This window comes from Diplotaxodon limnothrissa, linkage group LG9 (genome assembly GCF_057381915.1).
Source record: "Diplotaxodon limnothrissa isolate DT_005_m linkage group LG9, D_limnothrissa_male_GT1.1, whole genome shotgun sequence".
Lineage (NCBI taxonomy): Eukaryota > Metazoa > Chordata > Actinopteri > Cichliformes > Cichlidae > Diplotaxodon > Diplotaxodon limnothrissa.
The window spans coordinates 21,914,595-21,931,968 of record NC_140604.1 but is presented as its reverse complement, the minus strand read 5'-3'; the positions used below and the strand labels follow the sequence as shown (position 1 = coordinate 21,931,968).

Sequence of the window (17,374 nt, the reverse complement as noted above, 5' to 3'; positions counted from 1 at the left end):
ATGATCACAAACATATTTCTTGAACATGACTCTTAATCAAGAGCTTGCTGAATTAAAATGGACCAAAATCTCTGAGGAATGTCGTTGATTCTAAGCCACAAAGAATTGAGGCAAAAGACTGGTAAGATGTACCCAATAAAATGGCCAGCGAGTGTATACTGACCTCGTTATTTGAAACTCTTTTAATATCAGAAGCCATGACTATAACAGCATTTACATGACAGAAAATTAGGAAAAATCCATACAAGGTCAAAAGCAGCTAATCAGAAACACCAAAAATGTTTTACATTTTACTTTTATTTAAATAAATATTTACATAACAGCTTCGTATAAATCAAATGTCTTTTTCTTACACAACCACATCGTTCTAAAATCAACCGCTTTAACAAGGAGGAAGAAGAAAATAAGAGGTGGATTACGATGATACTGTTAATCTGAAGAGAGGCGGGTTAATCTAAACCCCTCATGTTGATCACTGAGCAAATATCCCTGTTTTCAATCATAAAGGCTGAACCTGGTTGATATTTACCTTCACTCAAACACCATTTAACACGTGACACTTAAGAACTTGCCCATCTTTCATTATAAATCTTGTTATACTATGCATAAATCTACATGATAATTTGATATACATTTTAATTCATTGTTACTAAGGAATAGGAAGATGATAATCTACACTATTGGAATAAAAAAACAAAGCCAGATGCTACTTAAGAAGAACATGTGGCTAAAAAAGTAAAGAAAATAAATCAACAACTTAAGTCACACATGATTCATTCAGGCACAAACAAAGCAAAAGACAGCCTTGGTGAAATTTAAAGACACCACTCATACAGTTTAGGCTATAACGCCTCGCTAAACGGTGTACAGTATATGGCTCGGCTTGAGGGAAAAAAAGTCAGGTAATGTGATCTCAGAAGATCGGAGCACACAAATAATGCCCAAGCTACAGTTCTAACCCACATCTCTCTAATCAAGGTGTCGAAATTGTTTCTGAAATACTACAATAAAAACATGACAGTGAAATCAAAGTGTAGGAAACACAGCTTAACCCCTCAAAAGAAATTGTGCAGTTGTGCCCTTCGACGTCGCTTAAACACATCTGGAGACAACGGCAGCTTAACACACTCCACTACAGGAAACGGGTGTAAAAATGACAAAAACCGACTGAGGAACAAACTTGCAAATAACCATTTGTTTAATGCAGCAGGTTGATGGTTACGCTTCACGAGGATTCAAAAGATAAAACGATAAAATGCTCTTTGTTTTCTATTGCTGTCAGGTCATGCATGTAAACTCTATTCTCCTAATAAAACCAATTGTTTACTTAAAAATGTATAAAGAAAATACTCTTTTTCTTCAAAATACTATGCGGGGAAGGATTAAAGGGTGAAATATCATGTTTCAACAACACCTCGTTGTTTTCATCCTGAGATTTGAACCAATGTGTAACCCCTCCGAGGAGGTTTTTCTTTTTAAAACACACGTGAAGATTCAGTGTTTGGTGAGGATGTCCCACTGGTGAGCGTCTCAGATGAAGCCATCGTTACGGTATCCGAAGACCGTCATACTGCTTGAGTTTTGGGTTGGTGCGAGCGTGTCCCGCTCACAAAGTTATAAACCAAAAACTGGGAAGTGCCAAAATAATGCGTGGCGAAGAGTTTCCCGTCGGGAGTGGGGTCGGAGAAGGCGATCTCATCTTTGCTCAGGTATGAACCGTATATGAAATTATTCCTGTGCAGAAAAACAAACAAATACGAGTTGCATTAATATGACTTTGATTGTGTGTGTGTGTGTGATGATGACGATGAAATGACTGGCGGTTTGCAGCCGTACTGACCGGAGGCACTCGAGCATGCGCGAAGCGATGCCCTGACGTCTCATCACGCTGACCACCCAGATGCGACTGATGCCGCAGATGGCAGGCTCTGGCGTTGTGGAGCAGCACCAAGCTCTCTGACGTTCAAACATCAACTTCTCTCCCTCCGAACCCTCTGGCATGGGCTCTTCAATCACCCTGTACCCCTGTGAGCATGCACAATCCTCAGTAAACGTCACAGAATAAACGGACACTTACTGATAGCAGCGGTCGAACATCTGTTTATTGTATTATATCCATTTGGTCTGTCTAAATGCTCAGATACCTTAAAACTGTTACATGAGGAAGAAAGAAAGATTAGAAACACAAAACGCAATATTTTAGTTCATATTTTAAGCTATTTTAAACATCTGTATCAGCCAAGAATTTCATTTATCCCAATTTTTACATGATGATCATTCACAAATGTGCTCATCATCATCTCTTACCTCTTGTATGTGCTCAGCTATGAGACACCCAGCCACTTTCTTGTCATTAGAGATAAAGAGGAAGGTTTTGGTCTTTGAGGGACACTTGGTCTCCACCTGCTGGAAGCCGAGGTCATTGTCCACCATCTCCCGGATCTCCTCAACCTGAGGAACAGATTATTGTACATCCAAGAATCAGTATGCTAATGCAGGGATGATAAATATTGGAGCATATCTAAGGATACAGTCCAAGTGAGACTTGAGCACTTTTTTTTTTTTTTTCAAAGGCAGGGCAGACTTGGAGTATTGGTGTCACATTTACAAATGCAAGCTGAAAAACTGAGATACCCGGTTTTAAATTTCAGGAAAATATAACGAGCTAATCCAGATCCAGGCATTCTTGTGATGTGCTTTTCAGCCTTAGCAGAGGTTATGCAGTCTGTCTGCTCACATTTCAGCTGTTTACAGCTCTTTAAATTATTAAGTGCATAAGGGTGAATTCTCTGCTCAGACTCAGACAAACGCAGCAAAGTTGGCTGCTTACGTCACACAGAGACCCACAAACATGAATGAGCATTTTACTTGCTGAAGACAAAAACTGAGCGATGAAAGACCCTACAACAGTAAATAGCTTCAGTAAAAGCTTTGAGTTTCAGACCTTAGGCCCGAGCCACACAGGCCTAGAGACTGGCAAGGGATTCCCAGGTAACTGCTCGTTGCTAGCGGAAAAAAATTACCCAATCAGTTGGCGAGTTGTTGAAGGCTATTGCTGAATGAAATGCAAACACTCACCAAAAACTCACTAAAAAAGAAAAGAAAACATCCACCTTCAAAGCAAAGCCTTCACCCTTTAAAATATATTGGTTGCACCTCGACCCAACTAGAAAGAATGGCCCAGGACAGAAATCTCTTGAGATCTACCTGTGGCACCCCATACCCTGGGAGGGGTGGCGGGCAATAGTAGTAGTAGTAAATTACGACTTTTACTTTGAAGGGGAACATTCTCTGTTTCTGGTTTGTGTCCCACTTTCTCAAGTTTAACTTCAGCTTAGTGCTCAGTTATCAATTTGCAGGCAAGTCAACGTCTTCCTGTGTGATACTGCAAATGTTGGTATTGAACCAATACTAAGTAAATACAGAGCCAATACTAGCGATACCAATACTGATACTATTAACTTAAAAAAGCAGCTTATGTAAGGAACAGCAATGTGTCGCGATTTATGAGTCGAATCATCACTAATTTATAAATTCTGAACACATTTTAATGGCCACTAAATTGCTGTGATTTTTACTTTCCAAAGTACAAGCCACTTAGTAATACACACCTTTCAGTTTTTCATGCATTTTGAAACAGTTTGGTGTTTTTTTAGAAATGTAGAATTTAAATGCCTTCTGTTCTTTAAATGTGCTATAGGCTAGGGATGGGTATCGAAAACCGGTTCTTGTTGAGAACCGGTTCCACTGTTTCAATTCCTTGCAATTTTTTGCCATTTTTGCAAACGATTCCCTTATCGATTCCAGTCGCCCCAAATGACGTCACCACATTGCGGAGTGTCATTTACCTGGCAGGAAACATGGCGGCTCAAACGCTAAAAAGTTTGGTTATACTTTACGAGAACGGATTACAACAGGGCGCCTTGCAATACTTGCAAAGTAGATATTTCATTTAAGGGAGGAAACACTACGAATATGCAAAAGCATTTGCTCACAAAACACGTGATGACCTTAAATGAATGTCATGTTTTTAATTCCACTCCGGACTCGTGAATCTCAACCCAGCAGCAGCGGTAACGTTTGCACGTCCTCTCCCTTTAATGCAGCAGGTAAATCATCAACTAACAGTGCATATTATGTTAGCGCGATCTGCCTTATTACAAAACCTGCCATTACTGTGCATTTAGGTGACCATGATGAGAGAGACAGAGTCTGGCTGGCTCAGATGCTGGCAGTTCTCGCTGCAGTCTGCCGGTAGCGTCTCCTTTCAGGCCAGGATAGACGAATGTCACCGAGCAGTGACTAAGTTTGTGGTAAAAGGCTTGCACCCATTTGCCACAGCAGATGCCCCCGATTTTCGGTAAGTGAATGTGTTTAATTGTAGGCAGGGACATTACTGGATATTCTTGTGTAATTGTTACAGAATAATTTATGTTATACTTTGTTATTGCTACAGAAGAATATTTATTTTATTATTTTACATTTACAACTTTTTTTCATGGGGACCCTGTGACACCCCATTGAAGAGCCATAGGCTGGATCTCTTAAGACCTCACTGTTGGGTTTGTAAGGCCATGCTACTCCTAAATTTCTATCTTGTTCAAAGAGAAGATATAAAACAAAGTTCTAAGCTAATCGACTAAGGTCGATTAGCTTAGAACTTTGTCTGAAACTCCTTTTTAAAAAAAAGAATCGATAAAGAATCGAATCGTTAAACAGAATCGAAAATGGAATCGGAATCGTGTAAATCTTGTCAATACCCATCCCTACTATAGGCTATAAATAAAATTTTAGTGCATGCTTGAGGTTTGTGTTTTTTCCATTTCCCCCAAAAATAATTTAACGCAATGCAGTGTGACACATACTGAACTTAGAGTGGAAACAAAATATCGATCATATCGTGCTAGTATCGATCTGATACCAATACCAGTGTTGGGATCGACACTATCAACACATTTGGATTGACCTGCCCACCTCTAGTGATCATGGGAATCTACTAGCAAGCAAAGCAATTGCAAGATTTTTGGTGCAGTACCTTCTTTGCAACACAAAGCAACCACTTGGCAACATGTCAGGGAATACACATTTTTCCCTAGTGGAGAAAAGTACCTATTGTTACCTTTTGCTAGGCCCGTGTGACTGCTACCTCAGACAGTCACTCCCTGCAAAGGATTCTCAAAAGAGTATTTTATTTAAATGTATTTATACTTATTATTCTGTTACACTTGAGGAGGTTGTTGCAACCTGTAGAATTACAGCAGTCTGTAATTCAACTGCATGCTGGCTATTTCATGTTAACTCGGTGGCAGTAAAAGACGGAGCCAAAAAATATAAAAACTGGGAACTACTTGTTTTGGGGACCTAACTATCAATCCAGACATATAAGCCCTGAAGAGTTCACGCTAGCAAACGCTGGTGTAAACATACCTTCTTCAGAGCATATTTGGGATCATCTGGCAGGACGAGAATGATCTTGCCATCTGGAAACTCAGACAAAATCCTCTCCTTTTTCCAACCCTGACAAAAAAAAGGAAAGCAAAAAGAATAGAAAATATTTAATTATGTCATCTAAATGTCCTAAGTAGGTATTAATCCATTTTCTATATGCAGTCACTCCCAATCTTGGACAATTTTGGCAAATAGGCGCAAAACATTCCAGGTAATAAATCTTCTTATAAGCCGACAGAATCATTTGACGTAAACCAAATAAAATTACATTTTCAATTTAACTTTATTTACTGTCTCTTCTGCCACCAGAAAAGTCAGTAAGAATAAATCACACTTGAACTGAATAAACAAAGAGCTGTGCTGACCTACTTTTCTAGAGGTGGGAAGTTAGAAAATGTCCAACGGGCAATCCTAAGGAGGAATCTTATCAAATACCTGCAGTCTTGCTCACTGTAGTGCAGCATAGAGTGGAAGACGAGGGTCAAGACTCCCTTTATCAAGAATCCTCAGTTGTCCCTGCACTGCATTGTATATTTTTTGTAAACCATATCTATAAATTTGTTGGCATTTATTGCTCTGATCCAGGGAGTCAGTTTAACAGGCATAGGCATGTGACTTTCCCTCACCACATATTTGACGGCGCTGATGAACTGGTTGTGAAACAGCAAATGCTGAGATTCATCCTCGGGGTTGGCAGCAGAGTAGAGCATCCCACACACACTGCAGGCCACTGCTCCAAAATGCTTCTGTCCTGCATCCTGCGAGAACAAAGCAAAGCAATAAGCTCACTCTCAAGAATTCAATTTTACTTAGTTTTCCAGAGTGACAGAACACAGAAAGAACCCAACTTATGATCCATGTTTTCCATTGCAAAAGCGCAGGATTTAAAATGAGGTCAGAGGAAACTATCTCGTTCACTCACAATAACTGTTTGGGTGCCATCTTTGTCAGCCTCCTTTAGCTTCTTGACTTCTTTTTGCAGGCAAGCTTCGGAGAGAGGAGCCCCGCCATCCTGTGGCTTCACAGCTTTGCTGCGATTCAAAAACACATCGGGTTACTGAAGGTTTCAACCGCTAAGAAGCAAAAAAACCAAAATAAAACATGTCAAACAACTTTAGAAAAGCTTCTTACTCTTGACAAGGCTTTCCTGGTGTCTGCTCTGCTTCCTTCAAGCTTTCTGCTTTACTCTCTGGAGAAAGATCAACGTATAAAAGAAAGGATTTTACACAGCAACATAATTATACACACATTTAAGAAGGTTGTTGACAAAATACAATAAAAATAAAAAAAACTTAAAATATAAATTCCTAATTTACTTAAACAACATATTGAGAGTAAAATAAATAAATAAATAACATTTAGCGCTGATCTTGGAAAAGTTAATGCTTTGAAACATTAGTCAAAGATCCAAGACTGGACTTATATGACAACATGTGCTGCACTCGCGGTTAACTGATGAAAGAAGCTGAAATCTGAGGTGGACATAGTTTTATTGCCGTTTTTACCCTTTAAAGGAACGTGACCTTGTGGGTAACCTGTTCAGGTCCAGTGTTCGGCGATGTGAGACATAACACTACCAGCACAAAGCTGCAGACGCAACTAAGTGCACGCTGACAGGGGTGCTTACCTTAATGTAATCAGTATTTAGAGGCCTGAATTTCAACCTAACAGCTATCCAAACACTGCATGTTGTGTTTGCTGTCCTATATGCAGGCAGATAAGAACCACGTTTATGCAACAGTGTCGGCCTGCCAGGAAGAATAAGCTGGTTAAAGATGAGAGATGTGAATTTCACTTTTTTAAAACATTTCTATGCATTTATTTTGATTAAGGTGAAGTAAGAAACAACCTAAAAGAGCAGGATTTAAAATGTGTGTTGCTTGCCTCATTATTTTGATAAATTATTCTAGTCTATGGCCTAATTCAAATCTGAATGATAAAAATTAACTTTTTTTTCTCATAAAAAATTGTGGATCGTACACTGGTAGTGCAGCCCTCTACCATAACTGAAAATACAGACTCTCTGGATGCTTGATCCAGATTAACTGGAGGTATTTTCAAGAAACCAAGATGATCCCTCCCAACTTTTCTTTTTTCCATTTCACATGTATTTGTGAAGCTTATGTTTTCTATTTTTCCTCAAAATAATAAAGAGTCTGAATCTGAATTAATCACGTCTACGTTGGGACACTTCTGGTAGCACTTTCAGGCAAACCTCTCCATGACTTTTTGAGTAATCCTGCTAGCAGACACTGGCACAGACAGGTAGACAATCTGGACGAGCTGATGGAGGTAAATCTGAGTCAGGATTGCAATTAATATACACAGATACCTGTAAGCTTGTCAGACACTTTGGCGCTCTCTTCAGGTGGAGCTGATGAAAGTGGATGAGCTGCATTCTGTGTATGAAAGAAAAAAGGTAAGTAACATGTACAGCGCCTGTGACACTGATCATAGAATAATTTATTTCTGACTTACCTTGCACTTGTCGTTTTCTTTACATGCGGGATCTGTGGGTCTCTGAGGCACTGAAATTGCACCAGCCTTAGAGGCAGCAGGCTTCATCCCAGATGTGGCTGCAACAGCAGGCCGAGCTGCAGGTGAAGCAGATGGTTTCAGCTGTGTTAGATTTGCATCGGCACCTGCAGTCTTCAGCTGAGGTGAAACAGAAGCTGCAGGCTTGGACTGAGCTGGAGCTGAAACAACTTTAGACTGAGTTGCAGTCGGGACTGGAGACTTTAACGGAGCATTCGCTGAAGAAGCAAGTTTGGATGAAGCTGCAGTTGCAGCTGTGGCCTTAGACTGTGTTGCTGGTGCAACAGCTGGGTTTAACTGTGCGGGCTTTAACTGAGCTGGAGCTGCAACAGAGGGCTTTGACTGACCTGAGATCTGCCCAGCAGGCTTGGTCTGAGCTTTGAGTTTTGCCTGGTTGGCAAGTTGCGCTGTGAGCGTGGGCTTTGATAGTAGAGTGGGTTTAGGCTGAGCCGAAGGGTTTGACTGGAGGCCGGGTGGTTTCGGCTTTGCTGGTAATGGGTCATCATCCAGCTCAAAATCGTCAGGAGAATATTTCGGCCTGGGTCTGTATGGCTTGTACTCAACTTCCATTTTCAGTTTCTGAGCATTAAGTCCGTTGGGCATGGGAGGTGGTATTGCTGGGAGGGTTCTCTTGGTTCCTGATCTTGTGACTTTTGGCGCGGGCTCTGGAGTAGCTGCTGCTTTAGTAGTCTGAGCCTTGCTTTGCCGTGTAGTTCTACGGTTTTCAGTACTAGGAGGCTCCGTTTTAGAGGCTTCAGGTTTGCCAGTTTCAGTTTTAGGGGGTTCAGTTTTAGGAGTTTCAGTTATCGTTGGTTGTTTTTTGGAGGTTTCAGCTTTAGTGGGTTCAGTTTTAGTGGGTTCAGTTTTAGATGGTTCAGTTTTAGCCAGCTCAGCCTTAGGCTCATTCTTGGGAGCTTCTGCCTTCGGTGTAGCAGGTTTGCTAGATGCAGAAGGACTCAGTTGGGAGGTTGCTGGACTGGCTGCAGGTTGAGGAGGAGGTGTGGTAACAGGGCTCACTGGAAAAAGAGAGGCAGCAGAAAAAGGTGCCTGCCAATCCATGTCTGAGAACATCTGATTTGCTTGGTCAGACTTTAGTTTCTTCACACGTGCCCACGACATTTTCTCTCTCTGCAGCTCGACCTGTCTGAGTCTTTGATATCGAGTCAGCTTCTTTTTCTCGTGGACTTTCAGCGGCACTGAAATCTGCGTGATGAAGAAACGTCTCTTTGGAGGCTCGGCGGAAGGCTGAGTTTCGGCTGAATCAGCCGTTGAGGGCTGGGCTGGGGGGGCCTCAGGAGCAGGGGTCACCGAAGGAGGGGCGCATCCCTCTGGTCCAGCAGGAGTTGCGACATTAACCGTGTTGGCATCTTGCGTGTTAACAGGCGGGCGTTCCTTCTTGCTGGCTTCACTCTTGGCTGCTGCTGCTGCCGCTTGTTTTTCTTCTTCTATCCTCTTCAGCAGCATGCTGTCTGTGGCAATGTCCTCTGCGATCTCCTGACACAGGGCTAAGAGATTCAGCTGCTGCCTATTTGCACTTCTCTTAGCTGCCGCAGCCTTCTGCTCAGCCAGAGCTGCGAGGCGAGCTTTGGTTCTCGCTTGCGTGTTCATTTCTTGTTTCTTGGGTTTTTCTGGCTCTTGAGCTTTCTTTTCCTCTTCGGTCTTTTCAGCTGTGCTGTTTTGCTTCATGTCAGGCCCACTAGTGTTACATATGTACTTCTCATTCACCTTTTCCTCAGGCAGGCCTGCCTCGGCTGTTTCTTGTGGCTTTTCTACTACTGCAATGTCACTGTCTTCATCATTCTCTTCCTCCGCCACTATAATCTCATGTCCGATCTCGATGTCCTCTAGAATCTGCACTTCTTGTATGTCCAGGTTATCTTGAGCATCCTCTATCACCACTACATTAATGTCTTCAATCAGGCTTTGGGGTTCAGAGTCATGGGAGGTATTCATGTCCACCATGTGAGATGACTGGTGGTCAGAAGGCTGAATAACCTGAACGTCTTCCTCCACAGGTGAAATGTTTGTCTCCTGCTCTGCTACCTCCCCTGAACTAGCCGCCGCTTCAGTAAACACAGTTTGCTCGGAACCATTTAAAGTCCTCTCACTCTCCGCCTTCTCCTCCATCGACTCACTTTCTGGATTCACCTGCTCTGAAAGAGAGGCCGCCAGACCTGATTCGGTTGCAGCTTGAGTGACGATATCAAAGTGAATTTCACTCTGTGGGACTGGCTCTAAAATCACATATTCCTCAGATGCACCACCTGGTACCTCAAATTCAGTGGAGGATGTAGTCGTTGTTGGTGGAGTTGTTGTTGTTACCGTGACGCCCGCAGCTTCCTGAACGCCAGCATCGTGCTGCACCTGCTCAGAAAACTCAGTGGCTTTGATGCACTCTGAAATGCCATTTCCTTCACTTTTCACTGTCATTTCACTCTTCACTTCTGCAGCAGCTCCTGACCCTCCATCTGCCACGCTCATGTCACTGCCAGAACTGATCGGTGCAACTTCTTTCACATCCACGGTAGCGTTAATCTGCTCCAACTGTGCTGGCTGCGCTTGTACTTCCATTTCAACCCCTGCCTGGCTGTCTGGGACACAAATTTCCTCCTTAGCAACTTCATTTACCAGCTGCATGCCACCAATTTCTCTGTTGTCTTCATTACTGGAAAAGTTTGTTTCCATCTGTTGAGCCTCTGTGCATTGTATATCTAATATAGAAACGGCATCGTGCTTCTCTGCTGCCGCTGCAGACACATCACGATCATCATTACTCTCTGGGCTACTAATGGGCTCGTACACTATCTGGTTTTCATGGGGCCCGACCGCTGACTGATTAACCATCTCAATCTGCTCCTCAGAAGGCTGAATTACGACATTGTTGTTGTCGGTTTGCCCACAAACAAAAAGCATTACTTCGCTGCTATCCGCTCCTCCTCCTTCAATGTTACCAACAGATCCGTCAGCCTTGACCTCATTAAACATTTGGCTCCCCGTTTCCTCTTCTAACACTGAAGCTTCCCTTTCTGTTGATTTACTTGTTATATCCACGTCAGCACGAGGCCCTCTCTGTTTCTGAATTTCTAATAAGGCTGTAGTGTCTTCATTTATTTCCTCAGTAACATTACTTTGCTGTTTTGTTAGATAAGGACTCCCTTCTGCAGTAGTTTCTAAAATGTTAACACATTCAGAAGCAGGCTCTTCCTCATTTCTAGTCTCACAGCGTGCAGACATAAGATCTTCCTGAACGTCACCGACCTCCTGATTTCCATCGTTGTGTACTTCAACGTCAGATCTTTCTTCTCCTGATTCTGTTGTCTGCACTTCCATTTCTCCTTGATTCTCAACAGCGCTTAAGCTTTCCTCGTTAACCTCGACATCCTTTTCCTCGCACTCTGTCCCGGTCAAATCTTTTTCCACTTCAGTGTCTGTATTGAGTTCGCTGACCTCTTGACCTCTCTGATTTTGTTTATTTGTCAGATAAGTAATCTTCTCTGGTGCTTCTACTGTCTGTATTTCCATTTCTCCTGGACTCTCAGTAACACTGACACATTCAGCATCGACCTTGTCATCCTTTTCTTCAGTATTAATGAAATCTTTACCTGCCTCAGTGTCTGTTTTGAGCTCAGTGGTCTCCCGATCTTTCTTACTTTGTGTTTCTGGCACATTCTTTAGATCAGAAACCTCCTCCGGTGTTTCTGTTGTCTGCACTTCCACTTTTCTTTGACTCTCAGCAGCAATGACACAGTCGGCCTTAACCTTATCATCCTCCTCTTCACTCAGAGCATTAATAAAGTCTTTCTCTACTGTAGTGTTTATAGTCAGTTCACTGACCTCCTGACCTTTCTGGCTTGGGTTATTTGTTGGCTCAGATGTCTCCTTTGGTGCTTCTGTTGCCTCCATTTCCACCTGACTCTCAGCAGCAGTGACACAATGTGCTTTGTTGGGGTGATTTGTGGGATTCCTTAATCCTTTGTGGACTTCTTTAGATATGTCTCCCGTAGGTTCAGCGGCTTCCTGTATCTCCTGGCTGTGTGCTGAAATAGAAATATCTGCTATTAATGTATCCTGCTTTTTGTTTTCATTCTCTGCACCAGTAACAGGCTCTGTATGTACGTCTGTGCTCCGTTCACAGACATCTTTGCTCGTCTGATTTTGTATTTCCGCTGCAGGTGTGCTAGAAATCTCCTCTGATGCAGCTGCAGACTCCATGTCGACTTCATTTAGGCTGTTCTCACTTTGTATTTCCACTGAAATCTCTTGTGTCGATTTAGCCTGCTCTTCCATTTCAATTTCTCTCTCTGGGACAGCGACGGGCTGCGTATATGAATCTTCTGTGTGTTCACTGACATCCTGACTCTTCTGCTTATGCGTTTCTGCTGCTGGTGGGATACAAAGCTCTTCTGATGTTGTTGTGGTCTCCATCTCCACTTCAGATAGACTTTTGCCGCATTGTACTTCCACTGAAATCTCTGCCTCTGATATCGATGGAGCCTGTTTTTCCATTTCATTTTCATTCTCCGAGACACTGATGGGCTGCATGAGTATGTCTGTGTTATGTTCAATGACATCCTGGCCCTTTATTTCCAATGCAGGTATGCTAGCAACCTCCTCTGGTGTTTTCTGCTCCGCATCCACTTCATTTTGACTTTGCACCAGCTGGATTTCCACTGAGGTGGATTCTTTAGGGGAGTCTGGTGTTGATGTCACTGACTGTGTATGTACATCTGTGCTATATTCTGTGATAACCTTGCTTATCTGACTTTGGATTTCCACTGCAGGTATCTTAGAAACCTCCTCTGAAGGTGCTGCAGACTCCATACCCACTTCACTCTGAATTTTCTCACTTTGTGCTTCCACTGAAGGGACCACTTCGGAAATCTCTGGTGTGGTTTTAGCCTTTTCTTCTTTTTTGTTTTCATTTTCTGCAACAGTCACAGAGTCGATCTGCATGCCTGCACCATCTTCACAGACATCCTGACTCGTCTGGGTTTCTGTTTCCACTGCAGATGTGTCAGAAACCTCCTCTGATGTTGTTGCAGTTTCCATCTCAACTTCATTTTGACTTTTCTCACTCTGTAATTCCATCATAGAGGCATGTCCGGTAAATTCTATTGGCGATTTAGGCTGATCTTCTGTTTTGTTTTCGTTCTTAGGGACAGTCACAGACTCTGTATAAACTGTGTCTGTAATATGTGCACCAACATCCTGATTCTCCTGGTTTTGTATTTGCGCTGCAGGTATGTTAGAAACCTCCTCTGATGTTGCTGCAGACTCCATCTCCACTACTTCTGGACTTTTCTCACTGTGCACTTCCACTGAATGAGCTGCTTCAGAAATCTCTGGAGTTAGTGTCACACATTTATCTTCATTCTGCACAGTTTGGAAATTTTCAATCATTGAGTCTTCTGTAATCTCTTTAGGGATGTCGTCTGTATTGCATTCATTGATTTCATGATTTTTGTGACTTTGTATTCCTGCTCCAGGTGCAATGTCAGAACTCGTCCCCAATGTGGTCTGTAGCTCCACTTCTGTTTGACTTCTCTGGATTTCCACTGAAGCGGATGGATATGAAACCTCCATTGTTAATTTTGTCTGCATTTCCACAGATTGCACATTTTCAACAATTTGATCCATGTGTGATTCAGCTGTGGTAGATTCACTGTCCACCTGGCTCATCTGATGCGTTTGCTCAATGTTACAGATCTCCACTGATGTGGTTTCAGCCTCTACATCGTCTGGTGTTTCCATTCGTTTTTCCACAGCAGCAACACATTCAGCTTCTTTGCTGCTCTCATAGTTTGCAGTCCTCAGATCTTCCTGAACTTTGTCACTCGTGGCTTCGCCGTCTGGCCTCTCCTGGTTTTGTACTTCCACTTTAGCTGCTGGATTACTAACCTCCAAAGCTGATAAGCTCTGTGTTTGTATTTTCTCTTGGCTCTCAGACCCATCAGCACATTCAAAGGTTTTAATGTTGTCAGATTTATCATCCATAACATGAACCTCTGTGGATTCGGCTGTAGTAGCGTTGCAGATTTCCTGGGTCTCAAGAATTTGCACTTCTGTATTAGAAACTTCTGAAATCACTATGTTCTGTGTTTCTATTTTAGTTTCAGTCTCAGCTCCACTACTATGTCCAAAGCTCACAGAGTGTTTGTCTTCCATAATTCTACAGTTTTCTCCCACATGATCCTCATGAAAGTTTGTAGATATGTCTGCAATAGGTTCAGGAGCATCCTGTTTTTCCTGTCTTTGTATTTCCACTACAGAAATCTCCTCTGATGCTGCTGCAGTCAGTATATCCATGTTGATCTGGCTGCTTGCTGCAGTGACACAAATCATGCTCGTGTCTCCTCCTGTGCTCTCAGAATCTTCTTTAACTCCATCATCAGGCTTTTCTGCAGTGTTGTCAAAAAGTCTGTGGTTCTCCTGATTTTGCAGATCTACGCTAGGTGCTATCTGACCGTCTGGAACTGTAAAACATTCGGAAATCACTTCTCTTTGAACAGCCTCGCAATCAGGAGTCAATATTTCAGTGCAGCTGTCAGTCATCACACAGTCATGGCTCAGTTGTCTCTCAACCAAACCTCCAGGACAAGAGACGACCTGAGTCAACTGGAAGTCAGCTTCTTTTCCATCGCTTTCTTGAAGATCTTCCTCAGACCTTATGACCATTGTTTCCACATCAACACACGTGTCGGTAACTGCAATTGGCACGTCATCCTGCGTGTCTACAAGATTTGATTCCCCGTCGGAAGTAGCGAGAGCTCTGACAATGTCTGCTTGAGTCTCATTCTCTGGAATACCACTTTCCACAAGCAGCTGTTCTGATGCAGAGTTGAATTCGTTACTAAGGGCTGCAGATATGGTGGCAGATTCAGTTGATCCCTTAGCTGTACACTGAACACTCAATTTATTCTCTCCAGAAACAAACTGTGTGGTTTCATTTGTTTTAGTTTCAGTTCTCAGACTCTCTGACATGCAAGACTGTTTTTCATCTTTACACTTTGGATCCACCTCTCCAGCAGCCAAACTTAGTGTTTCCATTGATGATGGTAGTGTTTTATCATCTAAATCCTTTTGAACGAACTCTTCCTCATCCTTCTTTTCAGCCTCGGATATGAGATGGTCTGAAATGTCTCTTGATGATGCTGGTGTTTCATTATCTACACCCTTTTGGCTTTCTACATTTTGTAATTCTTTATGTTTACTTTCATTAGCTGAAGACTCAAATTTGGTGTCTGTTACAGAGACCGTAGTTTCCTTTGACACCTCCTGTGGTGCAATAGCTGATATTTGTGGTCTCTCTTGCTCAGTAAAAGATTCTGCAGATTCTTTTTTAATGTTCTCATTTGCCTCATCTGTAGTTTCAAGACATGGTGAATCTGTGAATATACCATAATTGTGGTCCATCTGTATGGGGTCCTTAGGTGGAGAAGATAAACCTTGACTCGTATCCTCGGAGACAGAAGGAGACTCTTCCGTCTTTCGCTTGGCTTTGACTCGATTTGAGTATTTTCTGATGCAGCGGGCCTTGTCTTCATCATCCCTTTCTCTGAAGAAGTCAGCCTTACTACCATCACTACTCAACTCGTCAGAGTCCATGGAGGCAGTTCGCTTCAGGGAGGTTTTGGAGTTCGCTTTCGGTGAGGGAGCTTCTCCACAGGAGGCACTTGTGGCTTTCTGGAGCTTGGCTTTTTTGACAGGTGGGTCAGGGGAAGTTTTGCTGGAATCCTTCAGAGGCGAGCTCTGTTTGGGGGACTTGGCTAGTTTATGTCCCCCTTCCGGTGAAGCACAGAGTTTTTTCTTAGTCCGTGGGGCTGCTGTCTTTTCTTTCATATTTCCTGTGTTGTTATGTGACTGATTATTGGCGGCTGGTACAGTTTTGGATGGCGCAGCCTCTCCGTCCTCATCCAACTTCCTTATCTTGGACTGCGAGTCTGGAGGAGCCGATCCTCTCTTTGAGGCCGGCATTCTGCAAAATATTTCACAAAAACATGATAAAGCTGAGGCGAGGACTTACAAGGAAAATAATCCTGTAGTTACAAAGTAATTCACTTTTTTTTCCAGCATCATGGATTTTCTCAGTAAAATGGGAACACCTCCTTTCTTGGAAATGATAAGCAATGATAAGGTAATTATAAGCAAATCCATCAACTATTACCCATTTCTTCCACAAGCAACAAAGCTGGCTAACGTTTGACATAAACAGTGATAAATCGTAAACTAGGAGGCTAACGAGTCACACAATGTACGATCTACTTTCACGCACTAATTCCCCATCTACGCGCCTTATTTCATTAGCTGTCTGGCAGCCAGCAGGTTTTACTGTCACTCGGAGTTCATCAGACACTCAGAAATGGTCAGTTAGCTAGCTGAGCGTGGCTAGCGTGCTAGCTGGAAGTCCACAGTGATGGAAGCTAACAGCTAACAGCTAGCAGCAGCAGCAGCCAACTCGCAACAAATGAGCGAACCGAGCCTCGCTGCTCCAAATCAGCCTAAAGAGCGGCGGGACACACCGAACACAGCCCCCACACAGTAGTCCTCACGATACTAAAGTCAGCGAACAGGTAAAGCACGGCATTCGTCCATGAAACTCACTTTGATGTTTTCTTTTTCAACAACAGCTGTTTTTTTCTTTTTTTTTCCGTGAATAAAAATTAACTGTACTTCCGGAGGGAAACGGCGGATATGACGTAGAAGCACTCATTGCGCCCGCAAAATCGAGATTTGTAGTTTTTGAAGAGGAAAATTTAATCACCCAATTCAGTCACAGCTTTAAAACGGTTTCTACTGATACTGATAATTACAGTCTAATTATTATTATTATTATTATTATTATTATTATTTACCGAACGTACACACAACATAAATAATGACTCAAGTGCACACATATATATTTACATATATATATTTATACTGTTTACACTGTATTTGAAACTCTATTTTTGTGTTTTGCGAATATTCTTTTCGTTGGACTGAACGGGAGAGCATAATGGGAGAGCATATTCTGATGCTTGTTCAGAAATTCTTATAATGAATGATGATTTAAAAAATCTCTACTGTGGCATATAATTTCTTGAAATACTTATTTAATTCTAATGATCATTTAAATGAGACTGGATACTAAGGAAGAAGAAAGGGACTTGTATCAATTCGAAAGGATGTGCAGCATGTTCGTGTTATTAAGGACAGAAATGGAAATATACAAACATATGAAGAAAGTGTGCAGAGAAGTAGGAAGTATTACTTTGAGGAGCTAATGAAGGAAGAAAATCAAAGAGAGAGAAGAATGGCTTGAGGACAGTTTGTGAAACAGGAAGTGCAGAAGATTAGTAGGGAGGAAGTTAGGACAGCTGAGAGGATGAAAAGTGGAAAGGCAGTTGGTCCA

The 17,374-nt window shown here is 42.4% G+C and overlaps 1 protein-coding gene across 1 annotated transcript; it reads right to left on the bottom strand.

The window, feature by feature from the left end:
• Positions 1–326: 326 nt before the first annotated feature.
• LOC146625508 (uncharacterized) lies at positions 327–16,638 on the bottom strand. The gene is made up of 10 exons (XM_085362858.1): positions 16,585–16,638; positions 7,927–15,958; positions 7,781–7,847; positions 6,580–6,637; positions 6,371–6,479; positions 6,075–6,206; positions 5,428–5,517; positions 2,308–2,451; positions 1,841–2,025; positions 327–1,734 (listed from the first exon to the last, which is right to left on the bottom strand). Exons 2-10 carry the CDS (start codon positions 15,955–15,957, stop codon positions 1,566–1,568), a joined length of 8,985 nt encoding a protein of 2,994 aa, XP_085218984.1. The 5' UTR covers position 15,958; positions 16,585–16,638; the 3' UTR covers positions 327–1,565.
• Positions 16,639–17,374: the final 736 nt, after the last annotated feature.